The following is a 17058-nucleotide window of genomic DNA, read 5'->3' as shown; positions in this document are numbered from 1 at the left end:
AATGTGTTCCAGCTTTTATTAATATCTAGATATTCTGGCCCCAAGAAATTCAAGTTTTAACTTTCAGTTATAAGGCAACACAATGGTTGTTTTCAACAACTCTCTTACGTATTTGGATTTTTTATTTTATACCTATGCTATATGACATAGTATATTAAACCATTTAATGTTTATTTCTCACACTGTCAGATTTACCACTGGCTACAGCTTATATTACAACAACCGTCAGAAGATGTTGTCTGATGTAACCTTAATTTACTCATACAGAAAGAAAATCTTGCAAGAAAGAATCTGTGATGAAAAAAGAAACATACAGAAATTATTGCTAATACTTTTCAAAAATATCATCTATTGTCTCAGAGGAAAATGGCACATAGGAGGCAGGATTAACTTGCAGCTCCCGCTTGGATGGATAGAGCAGCATGTGGAGACCCACATTGTGAACTTTCGCTCCAAGAACTACTGCAGGAATATACCAGGAAAGGCTAGAGCCACAGACACCTTGAAGGAGGTGGATCACTGCTGCAAGCTCTGTGGGACGCAGAGAAACTGTGAGTAGGCTTGCTTTCTCACCTAGGAAGCCAGTAGCCTGGGGAAAGTTCTCGGCCTTGCTCACCAGCTGCCTGGAAATAAACTCGATGCTGTTACAGGCAGGGGGCATGATGGGAGTGAGACCGGGCTTTCGCTCTGTGGGCTCCATGGGAGCTGGGTGAGGCCTGTGGCTGCTGGCTTTCCCCCACTTCCCTGGCGACCTGCGTGGGGTGACAGAGGCAGCCATAATGCCCCTGGGAACATAACTCCCTTGGTCTAGAAGCCACACCCTCATCCCCCACAGCGGCCGCAGCAAGCCCCGCCCAAGAAGAGTCTGAGCTCAGACATGCCTAACCCTGCCTCCGCCACATGGCAACCCAAACATGGTATGTTCTCACAAGTGGGAGCTAAGCTATGAGGACGCATAGGCATAAGAATGATACAATGGTATTTGGGGACTCAGGGGAAAGGGTGGGAGGGGGGTGAGGGATAAAAGACTGCACATTGGGTACAGTGTACACACTGCTCGGGTGATGGGTGCACCAAAATCTCAGAAATCGCTACTAAAGATTCATGTAACTAAACATCACCGGTTCTCCCCAAAAAACCTACTGAAATAAATACGTTTTAAAAAAGTGTCTAGGCCGGGTGCAGTAGCTCACGCCTGTAATCCCAGCACTTTGGGCGGCCGAAGCGGGAGGATCACGAGGTCAAGAGATGGAGACCATCCTGGCCAACATGGTGAAACCCCATCTCTACTAAAAATACAAAAAATTAGCTGGGCGTGGTGGCAGGCGCCTGTAGTCCCAGCTACTCATGAGGCTGAGTCAGGAGAATCGCTTGAAACCGGAAGGTGGAGGTTGCAGAGCGCCGAGATGGCGCCACTGCCCAAGAGTGAAATTCTGTCTCAAAAAAAAAAAAAAAGAAAAGTGTCTATTACTAGAATGGCTCAAAGGTGTTGCAAATTTAAAGTTAAATAAAATAAACTGACATCTGGTCTAATCTAAGCCTGTGGTTACATTTTTTCTGATTATGAAGATGTCTAAATTCTTAATCCTGACTCTCAAAACCATCGAGACTGATTCCAAGCAGCCTTTATGATATTTCCCTATTAAACCATCACCTGGCCTTGAGTCTTTTTCTCTGTGTGTCTACTCCTACTCTTTTCCTTCCAGGGGATGCTCTCCCACCACTCTTCTTCATTCCCATGAATCTTGATCATACAGGCCAAAGGTATACTTCCCCACTCTAGCCATTTATTGAACACTGATACCATCAGATATTCTTTCACAAATGCTTATAATTTCTTAAGCTATATTACAAATTTTTGTGGGAGAAGACCATGCCTTATGTCTCTGCATGTGTAACAGTACCAAGCATATACAGAACCAAGCACGTATGTAACCTTTAGTTAAATATCTCTACACTGCCACAGTGCTAAGCAGAGTCTAATTTGATATAGGCACTTCATTAGACATTATTCATTTAACTAGTAACCTAGAGGGAAAGATTGATAGTGAAGATTTTATGAAATCTATAAGATTTTCTTTATAATCCACTGATTATTCTTTTGATTAATCTGGCCCCACAGGTCTATAAAACACTTAACAGTAACTCAAAGCACGATATTTTGATCCTTCTATATAGAATCTTCAAGGATTCCACATACAGAAGAGTTCTCTTTTAAATAAATCATAGAAAACATTAAGTCCTGCTATCGAAGCATATACCCAAAGCTGTCAAATATGGCAGAATTATGATAATCCTCCTTAAAGCTATCTCCCCAAAGTAACAAATCTTCCAAATACTTTCTGACATGCAACATTCCATCTAACTAGTATGCTGCAATAGCTCACAAACACTTGTTTAACATCTGTGGAATACTTCTGAAGTTAAAGTTAACAGGCAGCAATTTGGCAAGATCAATGAGATGTACATTATTCACTTATCTCCTTGACAGATCTTTAGGACAGAAACATATTTTGGAACTGTGCTCTAAACATTTGATTTTAAAAGTGAAGGAAAGGATCATTATTAATATTCAGTTGGATCTATCCACATAAGCAACAGAATTAGCTTCCTTGCTAGATTGTAACCATTGAGAATGCAAGGACAAGGACCATATATCTCCAACTGTATCCCTAGCACCTAGAATACTGCCTGGCATTAGCAGACTCACAAGAAATATTTCCAGAAGAAATGAATAAATGAATGAATAAAGTATTTTTTAAACAAAAGAGTAGGGTCCAAACTTTTCTATTCATCAAAAGACATGCATAGAAGTCCCAAAAACCACTTGGGTTATTGCCATTCCACCAAGAGGTGGAGATTCCTTGAGAGCTAATTCCTTCCCTGTCACCTGGAGAAGGATGGTTTTACAGCCTGACGCTTCCAAGGTATTGCTGGAAGCACGGATACCTCTAGTTAAGACAGTTTGCTTTCATCAAGAGGTGAGAGGGGCCTCAGAATAAACAAGTTCCTTCTCCTTCGCCCCTCTTCCCAACATATCAGGAGAAAGGATAACCTGGAAACTGACTAACAATTTAAATAGAATCCTAAGCAATGGTCAAAAGTTCCTAGGATTATTAGCTTTGTAATACTACCTGGATTTTCAGCCTGTGCTGAACTTAAAAAACAACTTTACATGATAATTTCATATGGAAATTTAAGGTTAATCTCGCATACTTTTTATCTTTCTTGTCAATGATCACTAATAAAATTTAAGTTTCTTGTAATATTCCATTCTCTCATGCCTACATACTATTTGGTGATTTCTATCCCATCCCTTCCCAACAGTCTTTCCATTCCCAGTCCTTTCCTTAGGGTCCTCTGGAATGCTTAGTCCACTCAGAAGAAGCTACTCTGCAATTTTAACCTAATTCAAAATAGCCTTCTTCAGAGGGCATGGCTTTCCCTGGAACCTTCCCTAGCAGGAGTTCCTTATTCCTTTCCTTTATACATATTTATGGGCAACTACTTTGGTCAGTGTGCTCATTTCCCCATATAAGGGGGGACCTGGAGTCAATGTCTTCATTCTCTTAGTTTCTTCCACAGGAAAAATACATAACAAGCAGACTGACAGCAAACTTCTACCAACAACAGGGGCCAAAAGACAAGGGAATCGTGTTTTAACAAGTAACGATCAGCTTACCATTTCCTACCCAACTAAACAATCATTTAAGTATGGGGGCAAAATAAAGCCATTTAAGATAAAAAAGGGTGTTTTAAGCATGTACAGAGCTGTAAGAAAAAATGACATTAGGCCAAGAAGCAAAGTTTAAATACTTATAAATGCTTTATTTTTTTTTTTGAGATGGAGTCTCGCCCTGTCCCCCAGGCTGACAGTGCAATGGCGCGATCTCGGCTCACTGCAACCTCTGACTCCCAGGTTCTAGCAATTCTCCTGCCTCAGCCTCCCAAGTAGCTGGGATTATAGGTGTGCACCACCACACCTGGCTAGTTTTTTTTTTTTTTTGTATTTTTGTATTTTTAGTAGAGACAGGGTTTCACCATGTTGGTCAGGCTGGTCTCGAACTCCTGACCTTAGGTGATCCATCTGCCTTGGTCTCCCAAAGTGCTAGGATTACAGGTGTGAGCCACCATGCCCAGCCAAATACTTACCAATTTTAAAAACTTTAAGTCATGGATGTATATCAAAAAAAGATAGCAACTGAAATAGTACAAAGAGAATATAGGACTTACAAACTAGCAGAGGAAAAAGAAATGAAGAAAACCCAATCGATCTAATACAACATAAAAAAGGAGGAGAAAAAGCAAATTAAAAAGCACAGTAAATTTAAAACACAAGACAGCATATACAGTATCAGTAATTAAATCCATATAAATTAATCAATTAAAATACACAGAGCCTCTCTGATTACAAAGAAAATCGACAGAAAACCAAATATAAAATAAAAAGTTGAAAGTAAAGGACTGGAAAATAATTTACCAATTATACATTTTAATTATAAATTATAATAATTTAAATTATTATAATTATTTAATTATAATTATGAGCTTTGTGTGTCAATATTAATATCAGATTTTAAAAGACTTTAAGAGAAATAACTCTCTGACTTATATACATATAAAAACAAAAGACTGAATTGTGAATTACATTAGTGTGCTCATGCTACAGCTTACCGTCAGCCTATAAAGTTACAGACTCATTATTTTAAAATATACCAGTAATTCCAGGGATGGCTATGATCAAATACTTAAGAAGATACATATGGCAGGACCACAATTCCTGTATCTTGGTAATTTGTTAGAAGGAGAAGAATGAAAAGAGTATAACACTCTGACGAGTGCAGGAATAGCTTCTGAATTTGCTGACCCACATGGATTAAAGCATTCTCAACCACAGTATTTTGTCATATAAAACAGATTTCCCCACCAAGGTTTCATAATAAAGCAGCTATGGGCACCATATATAAGTAGTTTTAAATGACCAAATCCTTCCACTCTAAAGACAAGAAAATTAAACACAACATACTGTTTATACTATAGTTATTTTATATAGGAAGGGAAAATATTATTTTTTAATCTACTATAGTTTATTATTGACTTAAAAATAAAACATGGGCCGGGTATGGTGGCTCACCTGAGGTCAGGAGTTCAAGACCAGCCTGGCCAACACAGTGAAATCCCGGCTCTATTAAAAATACAAAAATTAGATGGGCGTGGTGGTGCACGTCTGTAGTCCCAGCTACTTGGGAGACTGAGACAAGGAGAATCACTTGAACCCAGAAGGAGGCTGCAGTGAGCTGAGATCGCACCACTGCACTCCAGACTGGACAACACAGTGAGATTCCATCTCAAAAAACAAACAAACAAAAAAAACAAGAACAAAACAAAAACAAACAAAAAAACATGAAGTAACTGAAAATCTGATTTTCAAAGAGAAGGCATACTAGGATACTTTAAGACTATGAGTTTTAGTGTGAAAGTAGTATGTCTGTTCCTTTAAGTGAATTAAATTTAAAATATAATTTAAAAAAATAGTTCTATTGCACTAAATGTTACTTTATAAACTGGAGGTTGATACTTATAAAGACTTGAATGCCATTTTTAAACCTAAAAATTACAATACAAAACCTTTCATTTGCTGAAATTGCCATGATCTGAAGTGCCATTTACTTAATGCTTCACAGATGTATGATGCCAAGTTGTTAGTCAAATTGGAAAGTATATTTAGTCAGAAAAAAAGAAATCTTCCAAAACATGTTTTCCTATATTTTACTGACATTTACATGGGATACTATGAAATGTGTCATTTATTTGCACTTTATAATCTATAAATGAAGCTCTCCCTTTCTTTTTCCAAATCAAATATGCTGTTATTGTGACCACATAATAGCTTTTCATTTGAAGACACCATTGTTTCTATAATCCCTCAGACCATGGTCATGTGCTACTTTGTCATATTTTTAACTGGACTTTTCATCACACTTTCTTCTTTGACCTTTACCCTGAGAGCCTTAGTCATAACTGAAACTTTGCTGTAAGGATGTTTTGCTACACAATCGAGCTCACTATTATGAGTCATTATACACTTTTAATAAGCTGATGTGCAGTGATATGAAAGTACTAATTTTACCACAAGGTTACTAGTGTTACTAGAGCATGTACTAATAAATCTGGCTAACACTGAATACATGCCACAGTAGGAGGTTAGACAAAAATGGACGAGACCACTGATATGTTCCTTTGTGGTAATATGAGTATACATAAAGGAAAAGGTTGGTATCCATAATTAATATTGGGGGCCTTTAAATGTCATGACTACTATTAGAGTCCGTTATGGATTAAATGCAATCAGAAATACTAGTGTAAATATGACTAGGAAACTGGAAATTAAAATGGAAATAATAAGAAAAATTGAATTTTTATCATTAAAAGTACTGTAAATAATTAACATAGCACTCTGTATATTACCAGCACCCTTTAAGACCTCTTAATGTTATTAATTGCAAAGCAGTAGAAGGTAGGAAAATCTTTTATAGGCTCCTCACAATGTAGAGGTTGTTTCTATAGCAGTTACAAATACACATATATTAAATCCACCAATTTCTAAGAAACAGATCCTGTCATACTTTAGTACATCTATAACACAAATCTCTTACGCGTATAATTAAGCAAAGTTAAATGGTTACTTACAGAAACTTAGTTGTCGACTTTCACAGAATTCTGCATATTGAGCTGAATCCATAATTCGAGTTTGTCTTTCTGCTCTCTAATAGATAAAAAGACACAACATTTTTTAAAGCAAGTAGACTATTATATATGTTTTCACAGCTTAAACTTAGAATTGACCATTTTCCTTTCCTTATGCCAGGTGAACAGGGTAGTACTACCACATAGATCATGATACATAAAATTCCGATAACACTAGTTGTGAAGCTGGTGTCTTTTGGAAATAAAGTTTAAATACTACTTTCTGCTCCTTTGTTATTGAAACCAAAACTAAAGGACCTCATGTCTAAATTTTCTAACTTGTATCATCCTTTTAAAGAAAAAGAGAATGATGAGGGAATAATAAACCAAGCAGAAAACTGTTACAAATATTACTGTCAATCTGCTTTAAAGCTGTGATTTTCAATGTTAAACAAGAATCGGCGAATGGAATCCATATATTATTCCCTTTCAGTTAGAATCTGGGGCCACAGTTGACAAATCCATATTTTAGATTGCAAGAAAATAAAGAAAAAGGTAAACACAATACAGATCCTTTAATCTGAGTCAAGGTATGATTCATTTGGTATAGTTTCATTTGTGGAGTTTTTGATTCAGTATAGCAGATGTTTACTGCTTCACTGTCCCACAAGAGGTAGGATAATTATAATTCATCCATAGTTTGGTGGGAAGGAATATGACCACTTCCGCTTCCTTGGTAAGGAAAGCATTTTGAAATGAGACAGGCTGGTACTTCTTGGAATGAATTTCTGCCCAGCGAAGAAAAAAAAAAATCTCAGATTTAATTTTTTTTTTTTTTTCCTGTTGTGGAAGAACTTTCAGCAAGTTATCTTTACCATCGTTGTTGGAGCACATAAGTACCATTTCTTCTAATGTCTGTGGATGTTTTGTATTTTTGAAACAGAAATTATTCTTTTTTCTTTTATTTGTGTGAGTAGTCAATTCCAATGATATGTCAGTTGGTGGAATGAATAATGGTGTACTAACTGGAGCTTAATAGAGAATACAGACGGGGCAGTGGGAGTTAAGGTAAAAATTACTAGTCACTACTGTGGTTCCTTCTAAGACCACTGACTGCTTTTCCCCTTCCTCATTTTCCACCTCCCTTTTTTCTTTCCCTCCCTCTCTCCCTTCCTTCATTCCTTACCTCCCACACATCCACATACTCACAAACATACATATATGCAGGCACAAACGCAAGTTTCTCTTGGTTATTTACTCACTAGGTTCAAGTATCCTTTTTGGGCATGTACAAACATTTAAAAAAAATATATATAAGGTATATATGTATGTGTATATACATAAGGTATATATGTGTATATATACACACAAAGATAAATATATAAATTATATATGTACACAAATATACACACAAATTCATCTTTTTTTATATATACACAAATACACATATATGTATATATATATGTACATATCTTCTTGTGTATGTGTTAGAAATACCACGGTCTCGGCTGGGTGTGGTGGCTCACGCCTGTAATCCCAGCACTTGGGAGGCCTAGGCAGGTGGATCACTTGAAGGCAGCAGTTTGAGACCAGCCTGGCCAACATGGCAAAACCCTGTCTCTACTAAAAATACAAAAATAAGCTGGACGTGTGGCATGGGCCTGTAATCCCAGCTACTTGGGAAGCTGAGGCAGGAGAATTGCTTGAACCTGGGAGGTGGAGGTTGCAGTGAGCTGAGATCACGCCACTGCACTCCAGCCTGGGTGACAGAGTGAGACTCTGTCTCAAAAAACAAACAAACAGACAAACAGAAAACCATGTCTCCTTAAGAGTATATTATTGGGTTAATTTTTATTTACTTGGAAGTATTTTTTGATATATAAATGCATGATATAGTTTTAGCACTCTTTCTAATGTATCTGACACATGACTCAATAAATGTTTCTTGATGAAAATAGGAAGCAAGAAAGAGAGAATTTATTTATATGTTTTGAACATTACAAAAAAGTTGCAGCTGGGCATGGTGGCTCATGTCTAAAATCCCAGCATCTTGGGAGGCTGAGGCAGGTGGATTACGAGGTCAAGAGATTGAGACCATTCTGGCTAACATGGTGAAACCTGTCTCTACTAAAAATATAAAACATTAGCCGGGCGCAGTTGCATGTGGCTGTAGTCCCAGCTACTTGGGAGGCTGAGGCAGGAGAATCGCTTGAACTCAGGAGGCAGAGGTTGCAGCGAGCCGAGATCGTGCCACTGCACTCCACCCTGGGCAACAGAGGGAGACTCTGTTTCAAAAAAAAAAAGCTCATGTGTTTATTTAAATAAACTCTCTAAGACTGATAATACTATCATGAATTTGTATCTATGTACACATGTTTGTATATTATATACCTGCTTGTCTATGTCTCACTATAGCAGGAACCACTCAGGTTTGAATTTCTAGCTCCTAGGAAAATATCTGACACATGATAAATAAGCAATAAACATTTGTTGGATGAAAAAATGCTACTGTTTTATTCCACAGGGCAAATGACTATCCCCATAATGGAACTAGATCGAGAATGATTATCTAATGATTCCTACATACCATCTTTGCTACTCTCCAGCTTGGTAGCCTCCTCTACCCAATATATGGCTAGAGAGAAAGGACCTGGATAACCATGGAAAAAGAATGTTCCTAAAGGGATTCAACCAAGATTTGGCAGCCTCTGCATATATGCTTTCATAGCTGATGTATTGGCAATAAGTGTTTCTAGAAATGAGAGTTAGGAAAATTTATCGTCAGAGGTTAAGGTTACCAGAATTGCCAGCTACAATATTTCAAGGATAACCATAAACATCTGAAAGACTAAATTATTATGGCTAGCTTCATTCCTTTCAGATACCCTCTCCAATGCCTATTCTCTTTTCTTCATTAAGCATCCTAGTTCTTTTTTAATTCCTCCAGCATCGAAGCAGTAAACTTTGATCTGAGGAGCCCCACAAATCTGACCCTAGGGTATATATAAGAAGTCATTTATCCTGTGCCTAGCACACAGGAAACACTCCAAGCAAAGCAGCTGACTCAACAGCAAAGACTTACAGAAAATACAAAATCATGGCTTAGAGATAGAAGGCAGCTTAAAGTTTATCTTGTTCAAACCTTTTCAATTCAAAGATAAGGAAATTGAGGCTCAGAGAAGTGATTTGTCAAAGGTTGACTAAGTTAGAATTCAAGTCCAGGACTCCTGATTCCTAAGTCAGCCTATTTTCATTATAAAAAGCTGTCTTCAACTAATGGTAACTTTTTATTCCAATGTTTTCCTTTGGGATGCTCTAAGTTTCATATATTGTCTTACTAAAACATGTCATGTAGCCCCTACAATTAACATGCTCAAACTATTCATAAGAAAAAGAAATTTGCTGACCCTGGGTCAGCAAATAATGTACAACCTGGGGGTAATCTAATGCAGAGTGCAGAAACTGTAGTGTATCTGATAGTGCAAGCACATCACAGGTGTGTAAAGATACTGCTTCCATTCTCTCTCTGGATGCTGAACAAGGCTGAGGCAGAACCCCTAGGCTGGTATCTGCTACCAGCTGCCTTGTCCATTTACTTTGGTGGGTGATAAAAATATTATCATTTTCTATGTGAGCTATGATGTGAGAATGACTGGAAGCACTGTACTAACACTAATGTCCTCGAATATTACATGATACAACACATGAATGTTATTCACAGCATGGTCAAGGGAGTTCATGAAATCAGAGAATCTTTGAGCTATATATGCACTGACTTGGATTTGAGGATGATGAAGATGATTTGGATATGCTTATCACCTCATTTTTGTTTATTCCTCTTTTTTTCCCCGAATTGTTTAAAAACAAAACAAAAAAAGGAACAAATTTTGGCTGATGATGAAGATGATTTGGATATGCTTATCACCTAATTTTTGTTTATTCCTCTCTTCCCCCTGAATTGTTTCAAAAATACAAAAAAAAAGGAAGACATTTTGGCCATATGATCCAAATAATTCAACATCTGAGTATTATATTTTCTCCTGTCCTTCCACTATCATCTTAAATACTCAGAAAGGGAGTAATTATCTAACTTTCATGAACTGTATGTTCTCTAAATACAGGAACTGTGCTGCTCTTCTAGAGTGCTGAGGCAATGCTGTGCTTGGATTGGCCTGGGCCTCACTAGCTGAAACAAGGGACAGACAAATGGATGGACTGAGACAAAAGAAATGCATTTAAGTACGTGTTGACTGGCCTAAGACCAGAAACGTTAAGAATTAGGATCAAATTATAATCCAATTTTACAAATCCCAGAGAGATGAGGCAGTTTTTAAGACAAAAATCCATTAAAAAAATCAACACAGTGGTCAAATATTAAATAAGTGTGGCTCTTATTTACTGTGGTGCCCTAATTCTACCTTCTCGTCTGCCTCTATTCAGATCACCCATTCTGATCCATACTAAAGTACACATTGGCAGTCCTTTTCTACTCCTTTAAGAAATCTGTGGAAAAAGATTCAAGGGGACAATATCATAAGCCTAGTAAAACATCATGATCAGAATAATGCTCACTCTTTGAGATGGTTTTATTTTTAAAATGAACATAATTATTTTTTATTTTTATTTTTAAAATGAAGCTAATAAAACTGCTTACTCTTTGAGATGGTTTTATAAAATAAAATGTATAAAATGTTTATATTTATATACATATTTAAAATATTTATAAAATAAAACCATCTCAATAAAGAGTAAGCAGTTTTATTAGTTTCATTTTACAAAAGAAGACACTGATTTAGAGAACTTAAAGGAAAACTTTAAAAGCATACAGCTAATAAAGAGGCAAAACTAGAAGTAAAACTTGGGTCCTAAATACCTACTCTAAGGTACACAAAGTTTCTCAGAAAAGACTTACTATTCTAGATCACATTAATTGTAATGAAGTTTGTACTCCCTTTAGGCTCTAGTTTCTTTTGAACTAAATATTACAATGCAAACTTAATTTTAAAAGAGTTACTTTGGCTAGTCTGTATAGTCATTAAACTAGAATAAAAAATACATCATATCATTGTCAAAGGCACTGAAAACACAAATCTCTGAAATAAAAGTCACTGAATAATCACAGATGATTTATCATGGCTTTTTTGAACATTCTCAAATTACACAATGCTCTCCTATCTCAGACTGCCACATGAATGTAAGGTCATCTTTGGATTAGTCATACTCTTGTATCTGCAAGTCCAGTTTGTCTTCTGCTTAATCTGTCAATTCCACCCACTCCCTGGTTTCTTTAGGTGTCAACAACAGCATTCTTGAACATTCGTAAAATATGCAACAAACATACTTAGAGGATTTTCAGAAATTACATCTTACTAGTATTACAATATAGCTAAGTATTATAACACAGGAGCAAATATGGAGAAACTGCTTGTGAAAGGATTATTCCTAAAGTTTCCCAAATACTCAACAGTATTTTAAAATTTAATTGAAATAGCTTTTTAAAAAGGTAAAACAGAATAGTTGGTGACTAGTTGCTCTTCTCACTACCAGAAAGTTACAGCTTTTTCTTGTTATTGTAAAACATACAGAGGAGGCAGACTTTTAGGCCAGGTGAACTCACTTTCTGCGTCCTACTTAAATGAAAACCAAAGTGCTAATACCCCTACAGATACAGTACCTAGCATAATTTGTTTGTTCAATATCGTGAATACAACAAACTCTTGGTACATATTTGTTAATCTGAATTTTCAGTGAAAAGTTTTTACTTCAATTAATGTGAAGTTGATTATGTCTTTGAAAAATACTTTCAGTACGGACAATCATCATTTGCCCTGTCTGTACCACTTTGAGGTGTGAGGCTGGATTACTTATGCAGCATACTGTTCCATTTAAATTCTGTGTGCTTTCATTGAAGCATTTTTAAAGGTTATGGAAGCTATGTGCTGGCATATCTCTTGGCAGCTTCTCAAGGCACATGGCATTTAACTTTCTTCAGCAACACAAAAACACAGAACAGAACTTTCAAACCAAGATGAGAGTATCTGCTCTCACTTCTACTTCAAGTTTTTTTAAAATTTCTTTTTTGAGACACGGAATTGCTTTGTCACTCAGGCTGGTGTGCAGTGACACCATCATGGCTGACTTCAGCCTCCACCTCCCCAGTTTAAGTGAGCCTCCTGCCTCAGCCTCCTGGGTAGCTGGGACTACAGGTGTGTGCCATCAGGCCTGACGAATTTTTTATTCTTATTTTTACAGAGATGAGATCTCTATAAAATTGCCCAGGCTGGTCTTGAATTGCTGGCCTCAAGTGATCCTCCTGCCTCGGCCTCCCAAAGTGCTGGGATTACAGGCATGAGCCACTGCACCTGGCCAAAAAAATTGTTTTTAAATCTTATTCTGATTACTCTTAAAAGTCTTACAATTGAAATGCAGAGTGCTTTTTGCATGGAAAAGGCAAAATGCTTTTACCAAAACGGTAATCTACCAACAATCTCATGTTCAACAGGCACTGGTTGTTGAACTTGAAAACTTCAAATGGAGTGGTTGGCAGCAGCATTCAGCAATGTGGCAATGTGTAAATTATGAAATGTATATGCATGTTTGTATATGTATAATGTGGTCTGCTTGCAGAAGGATAATATTAACAAGTCAGTAAATACCATAGAATGTCGAAGAAACCATATCTCCAACTCATTGTAGGTAAGGAAGCTGAGGTCGGTCCAGAAAAGTTAAAGGATTTACTGGGACGGTTGCAGAGGCAATCCAGTACCCCAGTGAGTGCTCATTCTGCTTGCTGGGTGAGTTTGTAATTTGGTAGACTCCTTTCCCAAAAGCCAAGTAAGCCTCCCTCAAAACACATGGTAAAGTACCCTTTCTTTTTACTCCACTGCAAAAGTTATCATTTTGGGCGTAGGGTATTGCAACAGTTTCCTAGCTTTCACAGACCTTTCCTCTCCCAACCTATCCTGCATACTAGTATTTTAAATAAAAACATGGAGAAAAGGCCCTTGTACATTGCAAGACTCACTGTAGTAGGCTCTCCTGTATTCCCACACCACTTTCTTTTCTCTGACTCAAAAACAAATGGCTCTAAACTAATCACTGCATTAAATTTAAGCTCAACTGTCTGACTTCTAAATACAGACATAATCTGGACCATTCTACCTCAGCACACATTGTTCTCACTAAAACCAAATTTATTCTTTGTTTTTAGTTAAGTCACCCTTTGTCACATGTGCCATGTACTGCTGCCACCCTACCACTCCCCCACTACTGTGCTGGTCACCCCTCCCCATCTCCATGGTCATTTAAATCACTTCCTTTCTTCAAGGTCTTGCATAGGTCCCAGCTCCTCTTGGAAGTTTGTGTAGTTTACAGTGATTTTCTCTCTTCTAAAATTATTTGTTCTTCTAGATAGTATTGTACCACTTCCTGAACTTTTCTATGTGTGCTACTTTTGTCTCTCCTCAAAGAGTAGCTGTGGGAATGTATTAGTGGAAAAATCAAATTTATACTAGAATGTATGTACCTTAATTTCATTTATGTTTGAACATACACACACATATGCACATGTGTATGCCTGCAAATACACGGAAAAAGTCTGGAAGCAAATATATTATACTTTTGAGAGTATTTATCTCTGGAGGTGAAATTATAGGTAACTTTAACTTTTCAGTTACACATTTCAATAATTTTTTTTTTTTACAGTGAATTACAAACAGAAAAAGAGTTTCAAAAGTAAAGAAATCTTCTTTCCTCTTGAGCTAATTTTGCTTGACTTACAGGAAGTCATTAACTGCGCACACATACAAATAATCAAAGCACTTACCCAAGGGGCAGAAAATCACAGAGAAACAGCAAAGGCTTGAATATATGCTTTTAGAAAAAAAAATCAAAAAACAAAAACACCCATACATACAGAGAAAATCACAGAGAAACAGCAAAGGCTTGAATATATGCTTTTAGAAAAAAAAATCAAAAAACAGAAACACACATACACACACAAAGGAGAATGTCATGCAATAATATTTAAGGGACCAACTCAGAATCCTGAATGATGCAGTAGAAACCGAAAGTTCACTTAGGTCACTTAGGTTTGACCTGTAATTTTCACTGAATTATATCGACTTGAATAGAAATGCAGTATATTTTCTATCTCACAGCCTTAAAAAATAGGTATCCAGTGGTGCTAATTTGTTTCCCCAGACTGGCATGCATAATGTACCAATTTTATGTGTCCAAGGTACTAAGAATGTCTTACAGTAATTATATGAAGTTTCCTAAAGAGCTGTAGACCCTAGAATATTCAAAGTATTTAAAAGAAATTTTGTGCTGAAAGTGAGTAATCCTCAGCCAGTACAAAGCATCAGTGATTGAGAAACACACAAAAAGATATTTGTGCTACTACGACATAATAGAGTTGTTTCAAAATATTGAATTCAGTTTTTTTGATCTATATTCTATGGGTCTAAATATATTAATTAATGTCAACATAGGACCTTTACCTTTTTAATACATTTTAAACCACCAAGAGTGGGCATTAATTTGTTATATAATGAAAAATATAGTCATTAAAATCAAAGTAATAGATTTAAAAACGTTTTAATGCCCATTAAAAATTTTTAATCTAAATGTATTAAGCCAGTAATGGGGAAAAACCATATGTAATAAAATATTTCCCATCTTGGGATAAAATGTGTGCTAAGAAAAGTATCATTTTTAAAATAACCTAGTGCCATACAACCTAATTCCCTGTCAAGTTGTAAATCCCAGTGTTTAGTGTTAGTACCAATTTTTGCTAGTGTTTCCCTGAAGTTGTAAATATGCTCTGGAATAACTCAGTTGGCAAATAACATAAAAAGCCATGTGAGTTTCTGCCCAAACTATTTCTTTTAAGTAACAGAACACTGACTTTTTGTTTTCCTGATTAAGAAAGTCACAATCCCCCCTCACCCTTTTTTTTCTTTTTTTTGGTGGTTTTTATTTGGCTGTATATAAAAAAGTGAACATACTAGTTTAATATGTGTAAAATCTTTAGGCATTGTGAATAACATTCCTAAAAATTCTCAGAGGTTTACATAATATCTAGATGAGCTGATAGGCTTTATAGCAGAGCAGACATACAGGGATACGGTTAAATATTTTGGTCATTTTGGATAAAACTTTAGAATACTGCCTGAAAAATATAAAAGCCATTAATGCATAAAATTTAGTTCATACTTCCTCTTTAATCTTGAGTTAGAACTGCAGATCTTTCCATCTTGATTTAGGAAAGATCACATTCTCAAGTAGTCACATATGCACACTTTATGGAGTCTGGCTTTACTTACATAGAATAAAAGTATAGCATCTTTAAGGTAAAATCTTGTGAAAGGGGAAGCCTGTAAGTGCAGCATGGCTCTCACATCGTCCCCAAGGATACACAGAACTCTGTAAAGAACAAGGGAGCCCTGCTTGAAATCTCCCTTTGTTGCTACTATGTGATTTATCTTAGTTTTTTCAATAAGGACTTTTTCTAAACATGTGAAAATAAAATTTTTTATCATAGATTAATTCATCAGTTAATTCCCTCTAAGCAAGTTCCATCAGCTCTATCTTTAAAATGTAACTAAAATAAACCACTTTCATCACCTTCTACTGTCACTGATACTACTCTAGTCCAAGTCACCATCAACTCTCCTCTGGATTACTGTATTAGTCTATTCTCATGCTGCTATAAAGGACTGCCTGAGACTGGGTAATTTATAAAGGAAAGAAGTTTGACTGACTCACATTTCCAGAAAACTGGGGCGGCCTCAGGAAACTTACAATCATGACGGAAGGGGAAGCAAACACATCCCTTTTCAAATGATGGTAGGAAGGAGAAGTGCCAAGCAAAACGAGGAAAAGCCCTTTATAAAAACATCAGATCTCCTGAGAACTCACTCAGTATGATGAAAACAGAAGCACAGGGGTAACTGCCCCCATGATTCAATTACCTCCCAATGGGTCCCTCCCATGACACATAGGGATTATGGGAACTACAATTCAAGATGAGATTTGAGTGGGGACACAGTCAAACCATAGTTCCACCTTGGCTCCTCCCAGATCTCATGTCCTCACATTTCAAAACCAATCATGCCTTCCCAACATCCCCCAAAGTCTGAACTCATTCCAGCATTAACCCAAAAGTCCAAGTCCAAAGTTTCACCTGAGACAAGGCAAGTCCCTTCCACTTATGAGTCTGTAAAATCAAAGACAAGTTAGTTACTTCCTAGTTACAGTGGTGGTACAGGCATTGGGTAATACACCCACTCCAAATGGGAGAAATTGGCCAAAATGAAGGGGTTACAGGCCCCACATAAGTCCAAAATCCAGTGGGGCAATCAAATCTTT

At 36.7% G+C, this 17058-nt stretch overlaps 1 protein-coding gene across 1 annotated transcript in view; it reads right to left on the bottom strand.

Annotated features, from left to right (window-relative positions):
- SUPT3H (suppressor of Ty 3 homolog (S. cerevisiae)) overlaps window positions 1-17058 on the bottom strand; it is a 520947-nt gene that overhangs the window by 98129 nt on the left and 405760 nt on the right. The window contains exon 7 of the mRNA XM_011960303.1: window positions 6691-6766. Coding sequence (XP_011815693.1) covers window positions 6691-6766 — 76 coding nt within the window. The remainder of the gene's footprint in view (window positions 1-6690; window positions 6767-17058) is intronic.

Source organism: Colobus angolensis, unplaced genomic scaffold, assembly GCF_000951035.1.
Source record: "Colobus angolensis palliatus isolate OR3802 unplaced genomic scaffold, Cang.pa_1.0 Scaffold51, whole genome shotgun sequence".
Lineage (NCBI taxonomy): Eukaryota > Metazoa > Chordata > Mammalia > Primates > Cercopithecidae > Colobus > Colobus angolensis.
This window is presented reverse-complemented; position numbering and strand designations above follow the sequence as displayed.